The 24,414-nt window shown below is 38.7% G+C and overlaps 1 protein-coding gene across 3 annotated transcripts in view; it reads left to right on the top strand.

Moving 5' to 3' along the window:
• Mctp1 (multiple C2 and transmembrane domain containing 1) overlaps window positions 1–24,414 on the top strand; it is a 587,757-nt gene that overhangs the window by 289,648 nt on the left and 273,695 nt on the right. For all 3 annotated transcript variants that reach the window (XM_051172525.1, XM_051172527.1, XM_051172526.1), the window contains exon 3: window positions 12,525–12,667. In XM_051172525.1, the coding sequence (XP_051028482.1) occupies window positions 12,525–12,667 (143 nt within the window). The remainder of the gene's footprint in view (window positions 1–12,524; window positions 12,668–24,414) is intronic.

Genomic DNA, 24,414 nt, shown 5'->3' with positions numbered 1-24,414 from the left:
TTTTGGAGTATAATTTTATTAAAACTTTTGATTTTTAAAATCAGAGAATTAAAAGTGCTTTTAAAAGTATTTTAATTTGTTTTATATATTTGATTATTTTCTTAAGATGGATCTGATACATATTTGAGTATTACAGAGAAAATTGGGTGATATATATTGTATTTTCAGAATCAATGCCTTAATTTCTGGGTATAAGGGGAATGTCTGAGGTAACAGAAATAATGTTTTGGGGGAAATGACATTTGGGGACATCACTGTGATTGTTTGTATTTCCACCTATTATTTATGCTAGATTTGCCCTACTTATCCAGGTGCGGCATGAAAATTTTTTGTTGTATATCCTGGATTCTGCATTGAATAGTGAAACTAACCCTAAAATATTTACTCTTAGAAAAACAAAATTTACCTGACTCATTTACATCTTTTCATATGATCTGACTTCCTCCTCCTTGTTAAGGAAGGCGTTTAGCTCTGTCCTCTACTGCCTTGTGTTACAGCACAATGTCTGGTTTCTCTGTGTGTTATGACATGGTGATCTCTATAATTCCAAATTTTAAGTCTTGGCAGTCCTCATGACCCTCAACATTGCTAATATCAGGGTTGGAGAAGTATCTCCAAGGTTCAAAGCCCTTGGTGCTCTTGCCCAGGGCCTGAGTTTGGTGCCCAGCACCCACATGGTGGCCCACAACTGTCTGTGACTCCAGCTCCAAAAGATCTGACATTCCCTTTGGGCCTCTGGAAGGTTCTTGCACACCCGTGGTATACTTAGTTACATGTTGTTTAAAATACAAATGTAGATAATTATGTTATTATTAAAACCTATAATGATTATTGTGGTTATTATTAACCCACCACATATCAATAAAAGACATAGATACCTGTTATATTTAAAATGAGTGTTGCTTCACTGGGGCTGGGCAGATGTCACTCCCTAATCTACTTTGTTACCTCTCAGTCCCACATTCTATGACCTTCTCTCTAGTCATTCTTATCTGGGCTGCTTCCCATCCAGCATCCATAAGTACTTGCTCATGTCTCTCGTCTGGGCTGCTTTCCTCCATCTACTCTTTCTTTCCAGGCTAACCCATGACAGCTTTGCTTCCTCCTCCCTCCTCCACCTGTCTCTCCTTCCCATCATCCTCCTGTCCCCCAAACCTGCAAGCCTTAGCTCCTCCTCTCACTTCTGCCCTGCCCAGGCTAAAGCATTTTTTTTTTTTAATTAACCAATTAACTTTAAATTAAGTAGAGCGAGGCTTACGTAGCAAGGATAGGTGTATGTATGAATGTGCTCGTCTGGGCAGCAACCAGATCCCAGAGCAAAATAATGAACAATCAAATACAAAGCGCCAGACCACACGTAAAATAAAAATAAGTCTTTAGAAAAAAGTAAATGTGCCTCTTTTTTTCTGTTTATTTTTACTACCTGAAGCCATCTGTCACTAAGAACACATGTATTTGGATTTTAGTTCTGAGGTGTTTCCAGTGTGGGGAATCAGGCCTCTCTCCCTAGCAGCAACATAAAAGAAGCAGGAGGTTGAGGAAAGGAGTTGGCACATAAATAACACACTTATTTTAGAAACGTACGAGTCATTGATGAAAATAAATGCACATAAGACCATCTGTTACTATGAGCGTGTGAAGTTCACTGTTTGGATGGGCTCCTTCAAGTGTGAAAGGCCCGGTTACCCTGTAAACATGCATTTCCCATTGTATTAGGTGATAAGGTAGAACTGCCTAACGTGTAATAAGACTAAATATCTTCTAGAGATGAGGAGGCAAATGTTGAGTTCTCTTGAGCTCTCTGTACAGTATTTATATACACTCGTCTTTCCCCTTGGCTTTCCCCACCCTCCTCCATTAACTATGTGGTAGCATGGGTTGAGCTGCGAGCCAGAAGCTTTAAGTGGGCACGGCACGGCATCATTAAATCTTTAGGGGTCCCCAAAGTATGAGGCGTTATTCATGTTTTATTACACTCTAAGTTTGGGATAATAATGACTTAAACTTGTTAACCAGGAAGCTCATTTGTCCCGGAGATTAAAAGCCAAGTCTGTTGTGGTTAGAGGCCGTTTAAAATTTAAATGCCTTCAAGGCTGTTTTCTGTGAAGAGAGACTGCCTTCTCATGCACGGTAGCTGGTGGCTTTATTGCTATGCAGAGGTGGGCCTGATCAGAGCAAGTTAATTTTTTTCTTCCTTCCTTCCTTCCTTCCTTCCTTTCTTTTTTCTTTTTTCTTTTTTTTTCTTTTTCTTTTTTCTTTTTTTTCTGCTTTTTGAGACAAGGTTTCTCTGTGTAGCCTTGGCTGTCCTGGACTCACTTTGTAGACCAGGCTGGCTTCGAACTCAAGGTGATACGCCAGCCTCTGCCTCCCGAGTGCTGGGATTAAAGGCATGCACCACCATGACCTGCTCAGAGCAAGTTAATTTTATATTGACCTTAAACTATTTCAGTGTAAATAATTTTTAAAATATTGAAGTTTTTAATTGGAGTTCTAAATTTTTAAAAGGATGGAAGGTTCCTTTATGTTCCTTTATGACAAGAAAACATGGAGACTATTGATTTTCTTACAAAGAAACAGTTGGATCATGAAGTTCAGAAATAAAAACCCAATTGGCATTCTCTAGGTCTAGACAACTCTACATCGTGTAAAGCATATATCTATAATTTTAAAATGAATAAATTTTTCTAAAAGCAAATCCTGAAATGAAAGCTATGACAACAGTGGGTTATTGGATATGACCATATCTTTGCTACTGTCATTTTGTCGCCACATTATGCCATCTAAATGAGGCCTAGGATGCAGATAGTACCCACAAGCATGTCTGGCTTCAAAAAGCCTGGAAATCCAAAGGCTGCCCTGACTTCGTTTAAACAACAGAAGCAGACTGGACATAAATTTGGTAAATATGACTGCCACCTTGTGGTTTAGTGAAATATTACAACAAAACAGCACTGACAGGATTTAGTTATTTTCCGAGATTTATAACACTGTTGTTGTTGTTATTGTTATTGTTGTTGAATTATCATTGTATCCCTACTAAGGGCTTACTGTGAATTGTTGGCTTGGATTTACTTGGAATATTAAAATGTTAGAATGACTTAGCTGGAAAGTCCGTAGAAAAAAACTTCTATCACCTTGTGAAAATCCACAGTAACTAGGATAGGCTCATAGTTTCTCCAGAATTACCCAGTAATTATGAGTTCCAAAAGATGCATCGCAGAGAAGTTAACTCGTATCACACCCCCTTCTTCAACGCACAGGTCAGAAGGGCCTCAAGGCCTGCAAAGCTGGACGCGGATGCTTAATTTTCTCCTAAAGCAGCATTTTCTACATGTGCTTGACTACAAAGCTCATCTGAAAAGGACGTTCTTCTGGGTTAAGCCTCGAATAAACACTTCCAAACACAGATGATGAGCACACTGTGTATGGACCTATTACTGAACCAAACTGAGCAGAATTCTTCATTCTGCATATTGAAATCACAAGCAGCTGAAGGCCTTGCACTATTAATGGCTGTCAGTCACTTAAGCATGGGCTAGATTAAGGACTTAAAAAAGCAGGAGCCTAAAAAGATTACTGAGAAGCATAGAGTGGTCATTCCCAGGGATGAAGAGGTGATGTTCAGTGGATGCTGAGATTGTATATAGCATAGTGCCTGTAGGTAAAAAAAAAAAAAAAAAAAAATGCTGTTTTGTATCTTTAAATATTTTAAGGAAAGTAGAGATTATGTTATGTATTCTTACCACAAATAATAATAAAAGTGGGGCAGGAGAAAACATTGAGAAGTCTATGATCTTGAGGGTAATGGTGATAGGTTTGTGGTCTGTTGAACATTATACATTTTATACCACATTTTCACATGTAGGGTATGCTTTATATTTTTAAATGGTTAAATATATTGGAAAATACTAAAATAAAAATGCAGAGAGATAAACCTTGGCTTATTTCTTCCCCAGCCACTGCTGTGTAGCAGGATCATAACCCTCACAGGGATCATACACAATGACAGAAAAGCACACAGTAGCCAAGCAGTTATTCACACTGAAAGTTTCAGTAACACGTGTTAACTGAAACTTTATTTAGATGGGAAACTAAGGAAGGCATTTCTTAGATGAACTTGGAAAGTCAGCAGGCATAAGGCAGGTAAATGGGGCGGGAGGTAGAAAGGATCAGGCTTTGCAGGAGGAACGCTAACAGGAGTACCCAGCAAACTAGATGCACGTGCGTGGTGGTACACACCTGTAATCCTTGCATGTCGGACCTGGAGATGGATCCAATGAAGTATCTGAAGTTCAAGGTCCTCCTCGGCTACCTATTGAGTTCTGGGCTAAGCAGATGTTTTCTCAAATTCATAGGAATATTCTGTATCCCTCAAAATTCAAATGTTAAAACCTGATCGTTGTGAGGAGGAAAGTAGAGTGGAAAGCTAGCTATTTGGTGAGGGGAGTGCTCATGAGTGGTAGTGGAACCCCCACAGAAGCAGCACAGGGAGATGCTGTCTCCCTCCACATATGATTACATGTGTATAGGTCAGAGATCAGACCCTTCATACCGAGAACACTGGTAACTAGGTTTAAGTAGTCTTTAGAACTGTGTGAGATCAATTTCTCTGCTCATAATCTACACGATTTAAGTCGGCTATTGCAGCAACGTGGACAGAAATGAATGCTGTTGAGATATGCAAATCAAAATCTGGAAGATGGAGTTCGTAGTTTTAAAGAACGTTAGCACTGTTCTGCCTAGAGTCAGAAGTAGAGACACTGAACATGGATCCATCTAGTCACCGAAGTGGAGATTTGAGAATGGTTTTCAATTATATATTTGAGAAATTTGCCAAAAAATAGAGACATTGAGTAAGATGGAAAAAGCCAAAGGAGAGATTGTATTATTGGAAAAAAGATTAGGAGCCAATTTAGCATTGGCTTCTCTGAAATTCAGGCAGAGATGGCCAAAGAGAGCAGCAAAAGAGGTTCCAACTACACATGTGATAGTCCCATCCCATATTTGAGATTTGAAACCATGGGGATGGGTGGTGGAGGAGGAAAGGAGACATGAAGTTCATGAGGACAGTACTCCCTGAAGTGAGGTCCAGGGAGGAGTGACTGGAGAGACTTGGGGAGGACGGAAGAGAGGTACAGCGCTGAAGGCAGAGGAGGGAGGGGTGAGCATGCTGGAGTCGGCAAACACATTATTAGAGGCAAAAGGTTATAAAAACACGGGGAAAACAACAAAGTCAGAAGCTCCCGGGGAAGTTTTGTAGAATGAAAGGGAGCAGAAATTGAACGGTTAGAAGAAGTTCATTAGACAACAAATCCGCTGTTCCTTTTGGGCCCACATAAAAGTCACCTGGAATAGGGCTCTCAAGATGGCTAAGTGGGAAAAGTTGCTTGCCATGAAACCTACACCTGAGTCTGATCCTGAGACACAGGTGGTAGAAGAAATGAAAGTTTAAGAATTAAAAAGGAAAATTATCTGGAATAAAGGGCCAAAAAAAAAGAATTTCTATGTCATAAGATGTAGAACATTTACACAATTTCCAGATATTGACGTCTAAAATTGCTAAACACTGTCCTCCTTCTAGCAGGACACAGTGTTTTCCATTCGCCCACATCCTCAGCCACACTGAAGATCATATCATACTGAGAATTTAGTTATAGTCAGAATCACTGTAGAACCCACTCACATCCTCAAGGAGACCCATGTGTGTGGGAGCCAGCACGTAATCCTGCAGTTTCTGTAAGTCAACACAGTTGTGCTACCTTGTAAATAACCACAGCACAACACTTATGTGTAGCAACAGGCCTTTGATGTTTGTTTATGGACGGTACGTTAGCTCAGCAGTTCTGCTTTAGGCTAAGATGCTGGACTGCCCCTTCCACCTCCTGTATCCTCTAGGATCAGGATGCTGACCAGCTATGTTTTTCTCATGGTGATGGTAAAAACACAAGAGGAGACTGAGTCATCCCCCTGGGTCTACTTCATACCCCTATTAGGGCAAGGTCTGTTTAAATTCATTTCCCAGTGCAAGTCAGCAGTAAAATATGACCATAGAGAAATGGAGAAATGGATTGCAAAGATATCACCTATACAGTCAGGCAAAGATTTGTGTCCAATAGTGGAATCCAGTGTCTGTGGCCATCTGGAGCAACCTGTGTAAATTATAACACACTGCTGTTTGGTGAGAGAAAATACATAAAGGTTTCTTAAAAACAGAGAGGAATGTTTATTCTAGATTATTGCAGTAAAGGATTGAGACTTCCACAATAGGGCAAACAAAATGAATTCATTTTCAATGAAACAAAAGGCTGGAGAATTTTAATGCCCCAGTGAGCAGGTGAAAATAAGCCATAGAACATTTAGGAAGATTTGGCCCAAGTGATTAGACCATCTGTCTTTGCTGATCAGCACTCCTTTAAGTTGAGTTTCTATTTTCCAAGAGAATGGGAGATAGAGACCCTATGCTTTAAATTTTTATTTTTAAAAATACTTAAAAAACAAGATGTATATATTAATAGGATGATTGTAAATGCTTAATATATAAGCACATTATATAAAAATGAGAATATGTATGTTTATTATAAACATTTATCATTTTTTACAATATTTTCAGATTTTAAGAAATTTTATGTATATGAGTGCTTTTTTCTGTATACACATACTATTGTTCCTTAAGTGCTGTTCTCGTGTTTTTTGAGACACAGTCTCTCATTGTGCCTCTGGCTGGCCAGTGGACTCCAGGGACTTACCTACCAGTCTGTGCCTGAAGAGGTCAGCAGAGGCATTGAACCCCTGAAACTGGAGTTGTGAATGTGGATGCTGAGAATCAAACCCAGGTCCCCAACAAGAGTAATGAGTGCTCATAGACTGCTGAGATATCTCTCACACCCCCATTCGTCATTTCTTTATGGTGAAAACTTCAAAATCCTTTGTTCTGACTTGAAGCAGATAGCACCGCAGTATTTATCCTCACCCTACCATGAAGTAGCCTTCCAGAACTTCTTGCTCATATGTAATTCGACTGTAGTGCCCACTGATCAGACTTTTCTTATGCCCTATCCCACTACTATCCCTAATGTCTGGTAAATTCAGCTTATAACACTCAGCTTTCATATGACCAACTTTTTCAGTTCACACAAGTAGAACATGTGGTGTTTGTCTTTCTGTATCTGGCTTATTCCACCTAAAATTATGACCTTGAGTTCCATCTGTGCTGTCACGAATGATAGGGGTTTGCTACTGAATAGTATTATGCTGGGTATATCTACTAGATTTTCTTTATATAGTCATCAGTTGTGGTTGTTTTTTTTTCCATCTTGGCTATTACTATTGTGAGGGGAGCTGCAGTGAACATGGAGATGCGGATGTTTTTTCAACATAATGGATTTCATCTCCTTTGTAGATATACATACCAGAGGGATTCTGGGTCAGTGTGTGTGTGTGTGTGTGTGTGTGTGTGTGTGTGTGTGTGTGTGTAGGCTACTGGGAGGACAACTTCAGTTGCTGTTCCTCAACGGTTCGCTGTCCCCAATTTTGTTTTTGAGACAGGCCTTGGGAGCAATGAGGTTAAATTGGTTGGTGAGTGAGTCTCCCAGGATTTACCAGTCAATGCCTTCCCCATACTGGAACTACAAGGCACGACACATGCATTTTGAATGATGTTTCTCAGGGGCTGAACTCTGTGAAATGATTGCAAAATAAGCAGGTTATTGGGTTTTTTATTTTCAGCCATCTCTACACTATTTTTCATAAAGATTATGCAACAGTGGACAAAGGCTCCCTTGACCACATCCTCACCAGCAGTTCTTATCTTTGGTCATTTTGATAACAGCCACTCTTAACCATGTCCAGGTTAGTTTCATTTTAATTTCCTTGATAGTTAGGATGCTGAACACTTTTTCACATGGCAGTTGGCCCTATGTTTCTTGATCACTTTTCAAAGACATGATACTCAGGTTCCTAAAACAGGCTTTCCAGGATTGCTAAGCCTGCCAGAGAGTATGAGAAAATGTTCATCTCAGGCCAGCCGGATGGCTCAGCTGGTAAAGGCGCTTGTCATGCGAGCCTAGTGACTGGACACAGAACACACACCAAGGTGGAGGGAAAGAATGAAATCTACTGGACGATCATCTGACCTCCACAAACACATCTCCTTCCACCACGACCCCACTAAATTTTTTAAAAAAATTGCATCTGAAGGAGGCAGATGAAGAATTGCAACTTTCCCTTGGTGACAAAGAAGGTGTGAGAAATCTACAATAAGAACGAAGCCGTATACAGTTTAGTCAGGATGAGAAGAGTGTTAGGGCCATATTTCCTGGTGCATGTGAAATACATAGCAACAACTGGAGTTATCACCATGGATACTGTGTACAGAAGCATAGACTTCCACAACTGCCCTTCCTGAAAGTTGGTCCTTCTCTGCCCTTATCTGATTAACCTCCCAAAGACCCTTCCTCTAAAGACCTGCAGGGCTAGGGAGATGCTCAGTTGGTGAAGCACTTGCTGTATGAAGATGGATTAATATCCACAGAACCCACTGCACCACACAGCTGTACCCCAGTGTCCCCAAGGTGAAATGGCAGATGCCACAGGAGAGTTATGGGAAGCTTGCAGGCCAGGGATCTTGGCATACCCATCACCAAACAACCCCATCAACAAAATCCTACCTGTCTCAAGCAAGGTAGAAAGCAAAGACCACCACCAGGAAGTTGTCCTCTGACCTGAACGCATGAATGCATACACACAAGTTCCTACGTCAGCATCACACACACACAGACACACATCACACATGCTGACATAAACAAACATATACACATGCGAATATAAAATAAATACCTTAAAAGTCTGTCCACTTTTAACACTTTGCAATAGAACTTGAGCTGACATCCGTTTTGTTGGAACATCTTTTGGTTGACTTTGCTATAGTTAGCCTCAGTCGAGCAGATGAATTTAACTATATACAAACTTCTCTCACACGAATATCTATATCTCTGTCATGAACACACAGCATTGTTTTTTTTCTTTTAACCTCTTTGCTTAAGCTCTGGGGTGTAACTGTGAAAATGAGTATGTGGATTTTAATAGTCCTACAAATATGTGCTGCAGCACCCATACCTCTGTGGGACCGCAGCAGGTAGTTAGGAGCCATCATAACCACTTTTCAAAAACATTTTATTACATTGACTTCCCTAAGGAATGAATTTAAAATCATACCACATACTAGATCATATTCACACTCACAAATAATTTTACTTCTGTAGGAAAAGTCAAACTGTCAAAACAAATGATAATATTTGGGGGTCAAACGCAGAACTTTTAAAAGGTTTCATGTAATTTAGGCCTCTTTTGACTTGTTATAAACACAGAATGCCTTTCACTCCTGATCTTCTTATATCTGCATGCCAATGATTATAGATGTGTGCAGCTATACAAGCTTGGAGAGAGCCCCAAGGGATGAAATAAGAAAGCACAAGTCAAAAGGCAGTTCTTATATGTAGCATAGTCATTTGTGTGTTGCTTTAGCGAGTACGTCATTGAGAATAGATGTGGAGGGAGCTTCAAGAGGCCAGCATTGTAGTCATAATGCTTAGCACTTAGATGATGTTTTACACTTTATTTTTCTTTAAGCCATATAGTCTATAGACACCAAGTGAAGCATTGATTTGGGCCAACTAGGAAGAATTTAGCTGAAATTTAACATAAGGAAGATGTAAAAAAATTATTTCTTTATTATGGAGATTGTCATACACTAAAAGCCTACACGAGGATGTCACTGATTCTCTGTGAGTCTTTAATAACTGCCTAAACAGTTAAGATTGATCATATTGGCAGCCTCTTGCCCCAGTAAGAAATATCATAATATATGTAGTATGTAAAGACCATTCTCTCCTGTAGACACAGTAGGAAAAAACACACAAACATTTAGAACCAGTTAGTTGCATGTAATAAATAACTGACTTGCCGTCTCTGATTTTAATACTACACACACACACACACAGGCACAGACACACACACACACAGACACAGACACACACACACATACACACACACACAGAGACACAGACACACACACACACACACACACAGGCACAGACACACACACACACAGAGACACAGACACACACACACAGACACACACACACACACACACACACACACAGGCACAGACACACACACACACAGAGACACAGACACACACACACACACACAGGCACAGACACACACACACACAGAGACACAGACACACACACACACACACACACACACACACACACTTTCATTAATTCTTTGTGGACTTAGAACCTTCCTGATTCAACCACCTCTTGGCAATGACATTAGCTGGGGACAAAGCCCTCACCACTTGAGCTCTGAGGCAATAATTTATATCCAAACCAGATCATTCCCTAATATTTCTTCCCCCTAGCCCCCGAGACCTTCATATCTTCCTGGTGCTCAAAACTGCAAGTTCACAGGATGATGACATATGGCGCTGAGGATGCTAGGAAGCCAACTTTGAGACTCTCTTCCCTTCAAGGTTTTAGATGAGTGTGAAATGTTGACAGTGTGTGAGTCTTTAAAACTAGTTAAATTCGTCAATATTATTGATCCTCTTTTTATAACAGAAAAAGATAAATGTCAGTTAAACTGATTTATAGATGGACTTAGGCTTACATATCCATTGTTCAATCCTGCTGATTTTTATTCATATTGACATTTATACCCATTGTACATGGTAATAGGCTTCATAAAGACATTTTCAATCAAGTACATCATGTACTCTGAACATAGTCACCCTTCATACCTCTCTTCATTCCTTCTCTGCCCTCACCCCTCCCACTAACCCACTTACTTTCCATAGACAGTCTTATTTCTGCTTTAATGTAATTTTCAAATAAATGAGTTGATGCATCCATATACAATATGGGATCTACACATAAGAGAAAACATTATTTTTATTTTCCTGATTCTGGCTTACTTTATTTAATATGATGCTGTACATTTGTATCCATTTCCTACAAATAGAATAGCTTTATTCATTTTAAATTTAAATAATACTCCATTGTGGATATATACACTATGTATCCTTCTGTTTGTGGTCACTGATTCCATACATTTGCTGCTGTGAATATTGCTGCAGTAAACATAGATGTGCAAATGTCTCTGTGGTATGTTTGCTTATAGTCTGTTAAATCTTATGTGCCCAGGTCCTTATGTACCTGGGTCCTATGGTAGTTCTAATTTTAGGATTTTGTTTATTTACTATTTTTAATGTTGGGGACTGGGCCTGGGGCCTTAAACATGCTCAGTAAGTTCTATATTATATAGTTCTATCTCAAGGATATATCACTACTGTCTATTTTTATTTTTTGTTTCTTTGTTTTCATGGAACCTCCATGCTCAGAAAATAAACCAAGGACTGGCAATTGCCATTACATGATGTTAAAATGCTCATATCAGAGGAACAATTAAATGAATGAAGACACAGGCTACAAAATGGGAGGAAAATCTTTGCTGCTAAGCATCTAGTAGGCCTGCTGTCCAGAATATATAAAGAACTTTAAAAAACCCAAATACCACAAACAAACAAAAATCAATCCAATCAGTAAGGTCACTAATGAAATACATAAAAAATTCTCAACAGTTCACCTGCAACTAGAAGTAAATGTATGAAAAAACTGTTGACCATCCTTAGCCATTGCAGTTAGGGAAGTAGAAATTAAAAACTATGGTGAGATCTCTTATCTTACGACAACCTGAATGACTATCATTAAGAAAACAAAACAACTTTTCATTTGGGAAACTGCTAACCTGCACCCCCAGTATACTCAGGTAATTAATTTTATTCCTTCTCAAATCTCTGATGGCGTTGAAGACCAGATAGTTTACTTTTACAATCAAGCTTAGGTGTTTAGGGATTAAGATGTTTTTAGGTCTAGATAGACATTTTAAGTTGATAATGATGAGATATGATAGATATTGGTTTACATTCAGAATTTTAAATGCACCAAGATAGGAAAGATGTTCTCTTCAAGGCTGCCAAATACAAATAGGCAAAACACAATGAATGTAACTTTTATATAATTCCTGATTATTTCATGGTTCTTGCTATACGTAGTTTATTGTACATATGTGTAATAATATAAATGTATATGTAAAACATAAAAATATTTAATAAAAAGATAAATTAAAATAAAAACAAAACAAAACAAAACAGTAACGCATGCTGGGGAGGGCACAGGGAAAAGAGAGCCCTCAAACACTGCTGGTTGGAAATCAGTTAGCTCTGCCACTATGAAAGAAATTGTGTTGCTAAAAGGCAGGACAAGGTTGAAGGCTTATGCTCAGAAGGTAAATGGTGATGGTTTGATTTTACCTCAATACTTAGAGAAAATACCTTTCTGTTTATATGTTATAGGTCTCAATTAACTTTTTTACCTTTCATTCTCTCTGACCTTTTAGCAAGCAGCTATGTTGCTTCCATAGAAAGGCATGGCTAATGCAGATCGTGTCTACCTCTTCAACAGGCACGAGTGATCCATATGTCAAGTTTAAAATTGGAAGAAAGGAAGTTTTTAGAAGTAAAATTATCCACAAGAATCTCAATCCTGTGTGGGAAGAAAAGGCTTGTGTTTTTATTGACCATCTTAGAGAGCCACTGTATGTCAAGGTGAGCCATTTCTTTGCTTTTACTTTATGGAATCTGACACTGAAATCTTTTTTTTTTTTAATGGTTATTTCTCATGTCTCTTAAGAGACTTTTCACCAAAGACTCCTGTTAACAGTTTTAGTCCAAGGTAATGATACACAAGAGAGAAGAGATGGTAAACTGCTGAGGCCGCTTCCATTTGGACCAGCTCTGTTGGTAAACATTTAGGAGGGCTGTGAAATCCATCTCCTGGTGTGAGCTGTCAACTGATTTATTGTATAGTTTTGGGAGTCCATAAAAATATAGTAAGTATCCAGATCATCTACTATGAAGGAAATTAGCATTTTTTTAAAATTTTTATATTGTTCTCTTTAAGCTTTTCCTGTGGGAACCAAAGGTTGAGCCACAAGGCTGTGGCTTCCCCCTTTTCTAACCATGGGATAGATTCACCCACTAGTATAATTTTTTTCCAAAATTGGGAAGTCATCTCACAAAAGTGTCACTTTTCCTGCTTTGTTTGACTTCTATTGAGCCAAATATTATGAGTATATGCACATCAATTTTGCACAAAAGAATAGACAGCACTGTGCTGATGTTGAGTTAGAGTCCCAAACTAGTGCTTAATCTTAGTCTCCTGGCATAGTTGTGGTTCAAATTTCATGTGCCAGGTAGCAGGACTCACTGATATGTCAGTTTACTTCTGGAAATATGTGCACATGATGTGACACATTTGCACTGACCAAAATTTGGCAGTGTTGTCACCTGTTAACCCAAACCATATGCTGTCTTCTCTGCCTGCCAGCTCTGACCTTCCTGTCCGTGGTTGTAGCTAACGGTCATTGTTCTGAGAAAGTCCCTAAGGCTCCTTTGGTGGTAGATGATACAGACAAGTGCTTAAGAAGAAATGAGGGTACTTTGTTTCTTATGAAGCTCAGAGCTTTGGGACTGAGATGGTTTAGTTATTAAAGCACTTTCTCTCCAAGCAAGAAAACTTGAACTGGGATCTCCAGCACCCCCATAAAAAGCCAGAAGTGTGTGTGTGTGTGTGTGTGTGTGTGTGTGTGTGTGTGTGTGTACACATATGTATATATATATACACATATATATACACATATGTATATATACATATATATACATATATATACATACATATATACATATATACATATACATATATATATATATATATATATATATATATATATATATATATATATATATATAATCTGTAACCACATTAGACCACTTGTCATGGGTGAAGTGAATTGTGTAGCAGTTGCTGCAGACCAGTTTCCCCAATGGTGACAAAACCTTCCCATGCTTAGATGTTCAATATAGACTTGAACTGAGTTTTGAAACATTGAAAGAGTTATCTGAATGACACAAGAAGACTTATTGCAGAGTCCTGAAGAAGAACCCACTGAAAATTAACAAGAATCATACTAAAAATAAACCCAAGGCAAAGGCCGCATGCTAACACATCATTCTTCACCAGACAAGAAATCATCATAGTCCAAATGAGGAGAAAATGTCCATAGGCAAGGCAGTGGGATGAGTGGGCATAGTGACACTTGGGAGGCAGGAACAGGAGGATAACCGCAAATTTGAGGCCAGCCTTGTCTATGTAGTAAACCTTAGGCCATCAAGGACGATTACAAAGACCTGTCTCTAAATAACAATAACAACATATTGACATTGGGTGAGAATACTGTTCATGTTAAGTACAGGAAGAACCTTTAGGGAGCAAAAGGGCTATAGCTATCAAGAAACTAGCAACCGCAGAGAAGTCAACTGCAGAACAAATAGAATTACTTTATATACTCAGGTTGTTCATTCTATAAATGATTTAGGAGAGTTTCTATTCCTCTATTTTTTAATTTTAATTTTATTAATTTATCAGATTAGAACTAAATTATTATCCCATAATTTGTATCCTCTCACTCCTTCCTCCTTCCAACTTTCACCCTATTCCCCTCCTCTAGGTCTGTGATTGAGAGGGACCTCCTCCCCCACTATATGGTCATTGGCTATCAAGTCTCATCTTGGTAGCCTGCTTATCCTTTCTCTGAGTGCCATTAGGCCTCCCCACCAAGGGGATGTGGTCAAATATGAGGCACCAGAGTTCATGTCAAAGTCAGTCCGCTCTCTCCATATAACTGTGGAGAATGTCCTGTCCATTAGGTAGATCAGAGTAGGGGTTCAATGTAAGCTAGTTATTAATCTGTTTTAGGAGTCTATATTTCTCTGTGCCCCACAGTCTTCAGAGCCCCACTCATATTTTTCTAGAGATATTTAGTCTCTCTTGCCTCTCCATCATAAATGTATTCCTTGTGGTGGCATTGGAAACTGCAGTGTGTCACACAGTATACCTCTTTGCCCAACAGCATAGGTTTATTACAATGAGTTGTTATTCAGGCTCAAGGCCTCTGGTTTCTGCTACCCCATCAATACTAGACCCTCACCAACAATTCTTTCAGATATCCTGCTGTTGCCCAGAATCATGGAGATCGTGCAGCTAGGGTTCTGCAGGACTGGCTCCTTTACACACCTCAGCAACTCATAGTCAGGGTTGGTGTTGGGGTGAGCCAACTCAAAGCCCTGGATCTGTGCCTGGGAGGTAGTTGAGATGATTAGCCTGGATCTCTGCCAGGACCCTACCAGAGGGTTGGGGGCCAGCTCACTGTGGCCCTCGGACATCAACATGGCTTAGAGCAGCAGCCCAGACCACAGATGTCTGCATTGAATTCAGTGATAACAGGGGCTATACATATCAAGACATCCTCTGTCTGTATCTAGACCCCCCCAATCCACTCACGGCCCTCGGCAGCTTTACAGACCTCAGGCCTCATCATGGCCTCAAGTGTCTACATATGCTACTCACATCAACATGCCCACCCAAGGCAGCAAAGCCTGAGAATATCACCAAGGTATCAGGCAGCTGCACAGACTGCATACCTCCACATGAATCTTAGGCTTCATCATGACCTGGGGCAGCAGCTTGAACCACAGACTCCATCACAGCCTCTAATAGCATCATAGATCATGGTGGTCCTTTGAGGAAGTCCAATCCCCAAAGTGAACTAACTTTTCCTTATCTTGGGCCTCCAATGTTGCTGAGATCCAGGGTGATCCCGCAGCAGCCAGGCAGCATGTTCTGGGGCTCAGTCTGTATCTGCATAAGCGCCAAGCTGTTGTACACAACCCTACCTACACTACTGAACATGACAGCATGTTGACTTCAACCATCTCTTGTTACTGCAATCTCGTCTCCAGTTGCACCTCTGTCCACAGGGCATACATTTCTCTGTTTTTCTATATTTTCCATTGCTCTATATATTTGATCATCACAGTGGCATCAAGAAACACAGATTGCTGGTGGGTGTTGCCTGGGTGTCTTATCTTTTTGTCTTTTAAATTGTTTTAAAAAAACAAATATTTTCCTAGACAGCCTGCAATAGCATTTTCAAAGTATTGGAAGTAAACCTTGTATTATAATTGAGTTGTATATGTGCAGTACCTGATATTGGAGTAGAAAAAATATAATGTGTGTGAAGAATAATCTTAAATTTGAATTCTATACCAATGTATCCAAATTAAACTTATTTTGTATTGACATATAAAAATCTATACAAATGAATTAAAAATAACCTTGTGAATAACAATTAAGGCCTTAAATTGAGGAGTAAATTCGATAATCCACTTTTTGTCCTATCATCCCTATATATTTCTACATTTCCCCTTCTTTCTTTTCAACTCCTGTCTCCAAACCTAAGAAAGAAAGATAACGGAAAAGAGTGACATCCCTGAGTCCAACCTTATTTTCTCTCTGAATAAGACCACTAGTAACTTATAACCAACTCCCAATGACAATATTTTCTGCACAGTCCAGTCAACAAAGTAGCAATTGTTCCAATAGGATGTTGAAATTATAGGATCCAGAGGAACAATAGTTTCCGAGGGGCAAGAGCATAAGATTTACTGTGTAAGATTGCCATGCCCCTCCTCTGAGTTGGGAGTCTAGTTTCCTTGGATAGCCTCAGAGAACAATCAACTGGCCAAAGATAGACTTGGAGACACTGGAAGAGATGGCTTAGGGGTACTACAGAGGCCCTTAACAAGCTAGTGGCACAACAGGACATGACAAGCTCAGAACCGACTACATCAATAAATATAATGTTTTTTATATAGTCTTTAGTACTTTTATGTCTGCCCTGTCCCTCACCCTTGGGACTTCTCTGACACACACACACACACACACACACACACACACACACACACACACACACAAAGAAATTAAAAATAAAAATAATTTCAAAAGCAATAAGTAAATAATAAATAAATAAATAAATAAATACTTTATCAGAGGCACTGATAAGAAAATTAACTATGCTACTTTAAGATTTATCATTCCTAGTTATAAGCAAAGTTCTTTCTTTTACAAATGGAAAGGGCAAATATAATGAGACTGAGAGAAAAGTACTTCATCACTTCCAGACTTGCTAAACAAGGGCTTTTCTTTCATCTGATTTAGTTGTATAAAGTAAAAAAAAAAAAAAAAAACTTTAAAGATGCTCTTAAATAATTTAAAGAAACACTACTTCATTTGTGAAAAAGCCATGTTTTCTTATTTTATTTTTGCACCTGGATTCCCTTTAATCTATCTCTGAATGCGTAATTTTTGGTGTGTCTGTGTTCTGGATGTTTATTGGATGTCCAGTCCTTCCTCTACTTTTTGCTATCACAGGACACAAGCCACCTTTTCCTCTAAATTATCAATCCTGTCCCATGAGCCCTAAGTCTCATATAGTTGCTCTCTGAACACTTACTAGGAACCTTCTCCACCCTCACATGTCTTTAATGTATGGCTTTAATGTATGGCTTCCGGTTGATTCCCTCCATGTCCTGGTTAGTTTTTATTGTCAACTTTGCACCACTTACAGACACTTGGGAAGAGGGAAGCAAACTCAAAATTTCCTCCATTAGATGTGGATTTGCCTTGAGTGATGATTGTTTTAAGCGGGCCCATCCCACTCTGCTTAGCTTTCAGCCCAGCAGGTACGTCTGTGCTGTATAAGGGACAGAGCCAGAGAGTGAGCCCTTGAGCAACTTGCCTTCCTGACCTGACTTCCCTTAGTGGCAAACTATGGCTTAGAAAAGACCATTTTTCTCCCTTAAGATGGTCATGCTGTTATCACACAACAAAGACCAAACTAGTGCACAGTAGAATACACAAGAATACAACACATAGAGGAAACACAACCAAACATGTTATTAAAATAGCAGTAACTCAGTTTATCGTGGCAATGAAAGGAAAATCCTCAAAGGTTTACAATTGATCAGTGCCTAGAAATCTTCATGAGGAGAGTGGACACATTTTGCATAAAAACATGTGAAAGAAAATCAATTAAATAAAATATGTGAACTAAGTCTTAACAGACAGCGTGTGGCAGTACAATAATAATTACAGAGTTGGTGCACAGTGACCAGCCTTCGTCTGCTTGTGGGCAAGCCTGTCCTCCACTGTGTCTCTCTACCCCACACCTTAGGAAGCAGAACTCCCCCAAGAATGGGAAAGCAGTGGCTTTCACTATAAAGAGATAGAAGACGGAAGGCTGTGCTGAGGTTCTGCTCTGAGGGGACAACAAGGGGCCAGAGAAAGGGAGCCTGGGCTGCACACCCTCATTACTGTCGCTGCAAACAAAAAGTCATAGAGAGGGAACTAATTTTTAATTACTTCTGCTATAAACATATTCTTCAATGGGACAGTGTCCATAAAAATCATATAGATCTTCAGTTTAAATAAAGCCGCAAATGGATTTATCAAAATTATATTAGATGTTATAGGTTTTCTGGTTTTTGTGCTCAAGGAAGAGTCCTTTGTATACATAAAAAAAATGCCAAATGCCATATTTCAAAACAAATATGCTACTAGGCTCAAAGCAAGAAAATAACTACACAGAAAAAAAAATGGTATGAAATTGTTTTGATTTGAAATGATGGGAACACATATATGACCTAGACAAATGGCTGTGTTTTCAAAGGACTTGGGTTTGATCTCCAGCATCCACAAGGTGTTTCACAACCACCTGTATGCCCAGTTGCAGGGCATCCAATGCCCTCTTTTGGTCCCTGAAGGCTGCAGGCATGCAAGTGATGTGCAGACATATGTGCAGGCAAGATACCCATTCACATAAAATAAAATAAAAATAAATGCTTTTCAAAGAGAATACACACACATATATATGTATATTGTATATTCGCATACTCATGTGTGCATATGTACTGTAGCATCAAAGATTGGCTAACCCATCTGCTAAGGGCACACATCACATGTGAAGAAGCTGGAAAGCAGAAACAAACGACTGTATGTCGGTTTGTTCTTTTGTCTCTTTAGTATGCCCATCATTCAAGATTGTTAGCCACAATTGAACTTAGATCATACAGAAGGAACTACATAGTCATTTGTAAAGCAATAATCATTATTTTCATATCTATGTAAAAAGATGATTAAGCTAAATCATGCTCTGACCTCTCAGGTAGTTAGCCCAACATAAAATGAAAATTTATTTTATGCAATATTTCATACTTTTAAAAATGCTTTGAGATTTTTTTTCCTGATTTTTTATTCTCCATGGAGATTCTTTTGAAGAAAATATCTAGCCTTAAGCCAATTTTTCCATGTTGTGTGTGTGTGTATGTTTTTTTTCCAATTCTTTGGCTTGCCTTTGGGTATTCAAAGACCCAAATAAAACAATTGGTGTGAATGACACTTTGAGTTACCCTGTGACTTCATGAGCACTATAGCATTGCATTGTCTCTGCACAGCTCTGTGTGATTACCTTGCTGGATTCTATTGTGATATTTATATTAATCTTGTCTAAAAGATTTCTCAGGAATGAACTGATTCTACAGTAACTGGCACCATGAAAACACTGCTGTGGACTATCTGGTTAGAAAACATTAAGCCTACAGACCTCCTGCCGGTAGATAAAAGGAAAACAAGTGCCATCAGTGTTCTGTAATCCGATTACAGTATCAGTGTGAATGCAACTAAGCAGAACATTAAAGTTATAGAATGCTTGGCATCTCAAGCAAGATAAGTTTTGTTATAGAAAATCATGTAACACATATAGTTTGCCATAGCATACCCAAAGTAAAGAAGCGTACACAGGAGCAGATGTGTGACGGTGCAGATGTGCCAGCATATCTTAAACAGCAGCATGAACTTAGCACCCACTTCAGTTTCTCAGGGTTAGTACCCAGAATTATAAAAGAAATATATACAATTTCAAGGAAAATTGTTTATATAGTTGATACCTGCTTGGCCAAAACGTGACTGTGGGTCCCAGAGACCCACTGTGTTGTATTTTTCACAATTCCTGAGATCAGTGTTTAAAACATATTGTATGTAAGTGGGGATCATGTGATAGTGGTCTTTCTGTGTTTGGTTGATTTCATTAAAACACATTAAAGCAATCTTCTAAATAATACAAGTATTTCAGAGCTTTAAGAACCACATTTACTGCCCCATCCAGAGGAACTTCTCAATAGATTCCAAGAGCTCTATGAATGATCATACATCAGTGATCCTCAAACTGGATGTATTAGTAAAGTCATTCACAATTTTTTAAGTACTTAGATACCCAAGTCCCACTCCTAAAGGATCTGAGGTAAAGTTTAAGTTTCTTTAATTTTAAAATTCCCCTATAAGTTATCTGACACAGTTTGGGTGGTAAGCTACTTTTCTACATATTTGAATGGTAACAATTGAGCATTTGAAGGTCAATATATTAGTTGGCATAAACCATAGCACATCCAAAGAGAAGTTTGCCAAGTTAGGTAGATGTTTATTATCTTAAATATGTTTTACATGGTTCAAAGTTACCTTAGAAATGTGTAAATACAGCACAGATGCAGAGAATATGCTTAGAAACTCCAGCCTCACTTCATGGCAAATTGCCTACAGAAACTAGGTATAGAGTAAACGTATCTCAAATAAGTAAAGTTGTCTATGAAAAGCATGTAGAAACATCCTACCAAGTGGAGAAAAACTCAAAGCACCCCCTCTGTGATGAGAAACAAGACAAGGATGCCTGTTCTCCCCACTCCTATCCAACCCCTATTTGAAGTTTCAGTAGAGCTGTAAGACAAAAGAATGAAATCAGGGGATTCCAAGTAGGAAAAGAAGATGTCAAAGCATCCCTGTCTATGTATGCTATGATTCTCTTCATAAGGGATTCTAAAGACTAGCATCAAGAGTAAATCCTAAAGCTGGTAAAACTTTCATTAAAATGGTAGGTTACAAAATTAACATACGAAAACCAGTAGCCTTTCTATATACCAATGACAGCCATGTAGAGAATGAAATGGGAGAAATGATCCCATTCTCACTAGACTCAAGAAAAGAAAAACGATACCTTCACATAAACTTAATCAAGGAAGGAAAAGATCTCTGTGATGAAACTTTAAAACACTGAAGAAAGAATAAAGACAGCAAAAACACCTCCTGTGCTCATGGATTTGTTAGAATTATCATTATAAAAAGAACCATCCTACCATAGACAGTCTGCAAGTTGTTTTTTTTTTAAATTTAATTAATTTATTCAGATTACAACTCAATTGTTATCCCATCACTTGTATCCTCCCTCCCTCCCTCCCACTTTCACCCTCTTCCCCTCCCCTAGGTCTATGGCCAAGAAGGATCTCCTTCCCTACTTTATGGTCATAGTCTGCAAGTTGTAATCCCAATCAAAATGCCAAGTCAAAGCACAAGAATACTGGCTCAAGAATCACAATACCTGACTTCAAGTTCTATTACATAGCAATGGAATTAAAACAGTATAGTCCTGGTGGGTCTATACATCTTTGGGTATGACAGGCACTCTTGAACTCACTCTAGCAATGGTTACCTACACAAGATAGGCCACAAGACTGGGCCCATGAAGTCCCTTCCTCTCTGAAGAACATTGACAATTAATGGCTTCTAGAGCAGAGTTCATTTTCCTCAACAGGTAGCCGCTTACCGTTAAGTTGCCCTTGCTTCAGTAACTACCTTCTCATCCATATTCAGGCAAAAAAAACTCTGAACTCACTGGGTCAATCAGTAAAATATTTTAAAAGAATATTTGGAGACCTGATGGCACTCAGAGGAAGGACAGCAGGTTACCAAGAAGAGACTTGATACCCTATGAGCATATACAGGGGGAGGAAATCCCCCTCAGGAACAGTCATAGGGGAGGGGAATAAGGGGAAAATTGGAGGAAGGGAAGAATGGGAGGATACAAGGGATGGGATAACCATTGAGATGTAACAAGAATAAATTAATAAAAAATTTTTAAAAAGAATATTTATATCATTTTATTATATTATTTTAATTATGGTTTTTTTTAAATTTGACACTGTTTTATTGTACATGTTACATTGTGATCATATTCTGCCTCACTATCTTCACTTTTCCTCCAGTCCCTGACAACCTTCATCTCTCTAGTCCCTGTGCTCTCGTGGATTATACTTGTCTCATGATGTGTGCTCATGATTGCACATTAAGAAGACAGCATTTTATAGTATTCCTCTTCGTCCTCCAGGTTGTAGTCTTTCAACCCGCTTATCCACGATGGCCCTGTGCCTCAGAGTGGGTAAAACAGACACTTTATTTAGGCCTGAGCAGCCAGAGTTCTCCTAGTCTTTATGTAGTACTGGGTTCTGAGTATCTGTTTTGACTGCTCGCCACTGCCAAATGAGACTTATCTGACCTGACTAAAGCTGTAAGGGGCAGTAGTAAAGAATATAAAAATAAATATTTAGATGACACTTTAACTGCATGTTCACACAGCAAAGCATTGGTAGCCCAATGCTGCATATGACTCGTGACTTACCTATCAGCTTTTGACCAAGTTTATAGTGTCAGGCAATAATCCCCTCTTATTGGGAAGACTTCAGATCCAATGACTGTTGCATCAGTGGGCATACCTTGTCTGGTATTTTGGTACTGTAGCACTCAGGGTCTGCCTCTAGGTTAGATCACTGAGGGCTTTCCCTAAAAGCTTGCATAGCACCTTCTGGCACTATAAATGCTCATAAAAGGGAGAGAGGTTCCAGTTCAGTCCTAGCTTGACTTCACTGTGTTCTGTATCTAAAGTGTGTGTTATGTTTGGTAATAGGCTCTTATTGTTCTGTTTGTCTGGGCAGCCAAGAATGGTATCCATACCTGGTATTGCTTGCGGAGCCTCTGGCGGGGGGGGGGGGGGGTCCCTGAGCAAACGAATCATAGGGATGGGGAAGTGTCTCACACTTGGTATTATGATTTAAGTTTAATAACCTGGACTTTATGGGAACAGTGTGACTAAAGAATATTAACCATTTTTACTAGAAAAAAAAAGAAATAAAACAAAAATGCATGTCTTTGTATGTTTTGATTAATGGACCAAAATGTGTGGAATTATTGAGTCTGGGGAAGCTAGAATCTGTAGGCATACCTTTATCACAATAGATATCATTTGTTGACTGCTGTTCTGAGTGCTATTACAGTAGTTCTCATAGAACTCTAAAAATAATTGTTCTCCTCATTCCTATGTTGTGGAACAGTGAGACTCAGAGAAACTAAGCTTTTGCTTAGCCTGTTCTGCAACTAAATAGTATCCCTTCTCTTTTTCACTAATGATGACCGATTTCAGTGACTACAATTAGATTATGTTTGGGTTTGTTTTAATTATTTCAATCATTTAGAGTTCTAATTACTCTTTAAAAGTGTGAAGGTTGTCTTGAAACTGGCAATGTGCAAATGAGTATTCAATGTAGTTGGTGGGTAGTTTGTATTTTGAATCAGATTATTTCTTGTAATGCATTAGGTCTTGAAGGAAACTAATTTGGTTTCAACTACTAATTAAATAACCTTAACATATTTTCAGATTATAATGAAATTTAATAAACTGCTATATATTTTATATAAAATAAAGAAATAACATTATAAACATTACAAATTTAATTTTAGTAATTATCATGCATTGAATATAAAACCATATGAATTATTTAATACTATTTAATTGATATAAATGTCTTAATCTATCACTTTTATAGCTCAAGAATTGTGCACAGTAATAGAAATTATAAACCTGGGAGACAGACGTCCTTATCGCATTGCATATATCCCTAGTCCTGGTGCTAATTCCCAGGGAAATATTGACCATATTGACCAGTGCTGAGCCAGGATCCCAAGCAAGACAATACCAGAAAACAGTGAGACATGGAGAAACCAGAGCCAGTTACTATTTGCAGACTGTGGTAAAAAGCTAAGAAAACAAAATAGTAAGTCAACAAGGCAGCCTACAGATATACATCAAAATGCAAAATAGTCCAAAATAAAATCACAAAGAAAAGGAAGAGAAATAGAATGTGCTTTGTCCTACAGGCAAAGCCCAATTTTATGAATTGTGAGCATGTCTCACATGCATAACCACTGCAGAAAGCAGGAAGAGACAGTGTTAAGAGCATTAAAGCAAAGACATTGATCTCGGACCTGGAACTTTGAAGCTATTAGAAGAAAACACAGGCCAGACAGTTCCAGATACATGTATAGGCAAGGAACAGATCTGACTTAGGAGCTATGAAAACCCAGAACTTTCTGCACAGAAAACAAACAAACCACAGTTATCAGAGTGAAGAGAAACCTTACAGAATGAGAGAAAAATGTGAGCCGCATATGCAACAGGTAGTTAATACCTAGGATATGTAAGATAAATAAATAAATAAATAAATAAATAAATAAATAA

Source organism: Acomys russatus, chromosome 30, assembly GCF_903995435.1.
Source record: "Acomys russatus chromosome 30, mAcoRus1.1, whole genome shotgun sequence".
NCBI lineage: Eukaryota > Metazoa > Chordata > Mammalia > Rodentia > Muridae > Acomys > Acomys russatus.
Note: the sequence above shows the minus strand (reverse complement) of the source record. Positions and strands in the feature narration are given on the sequence as shown.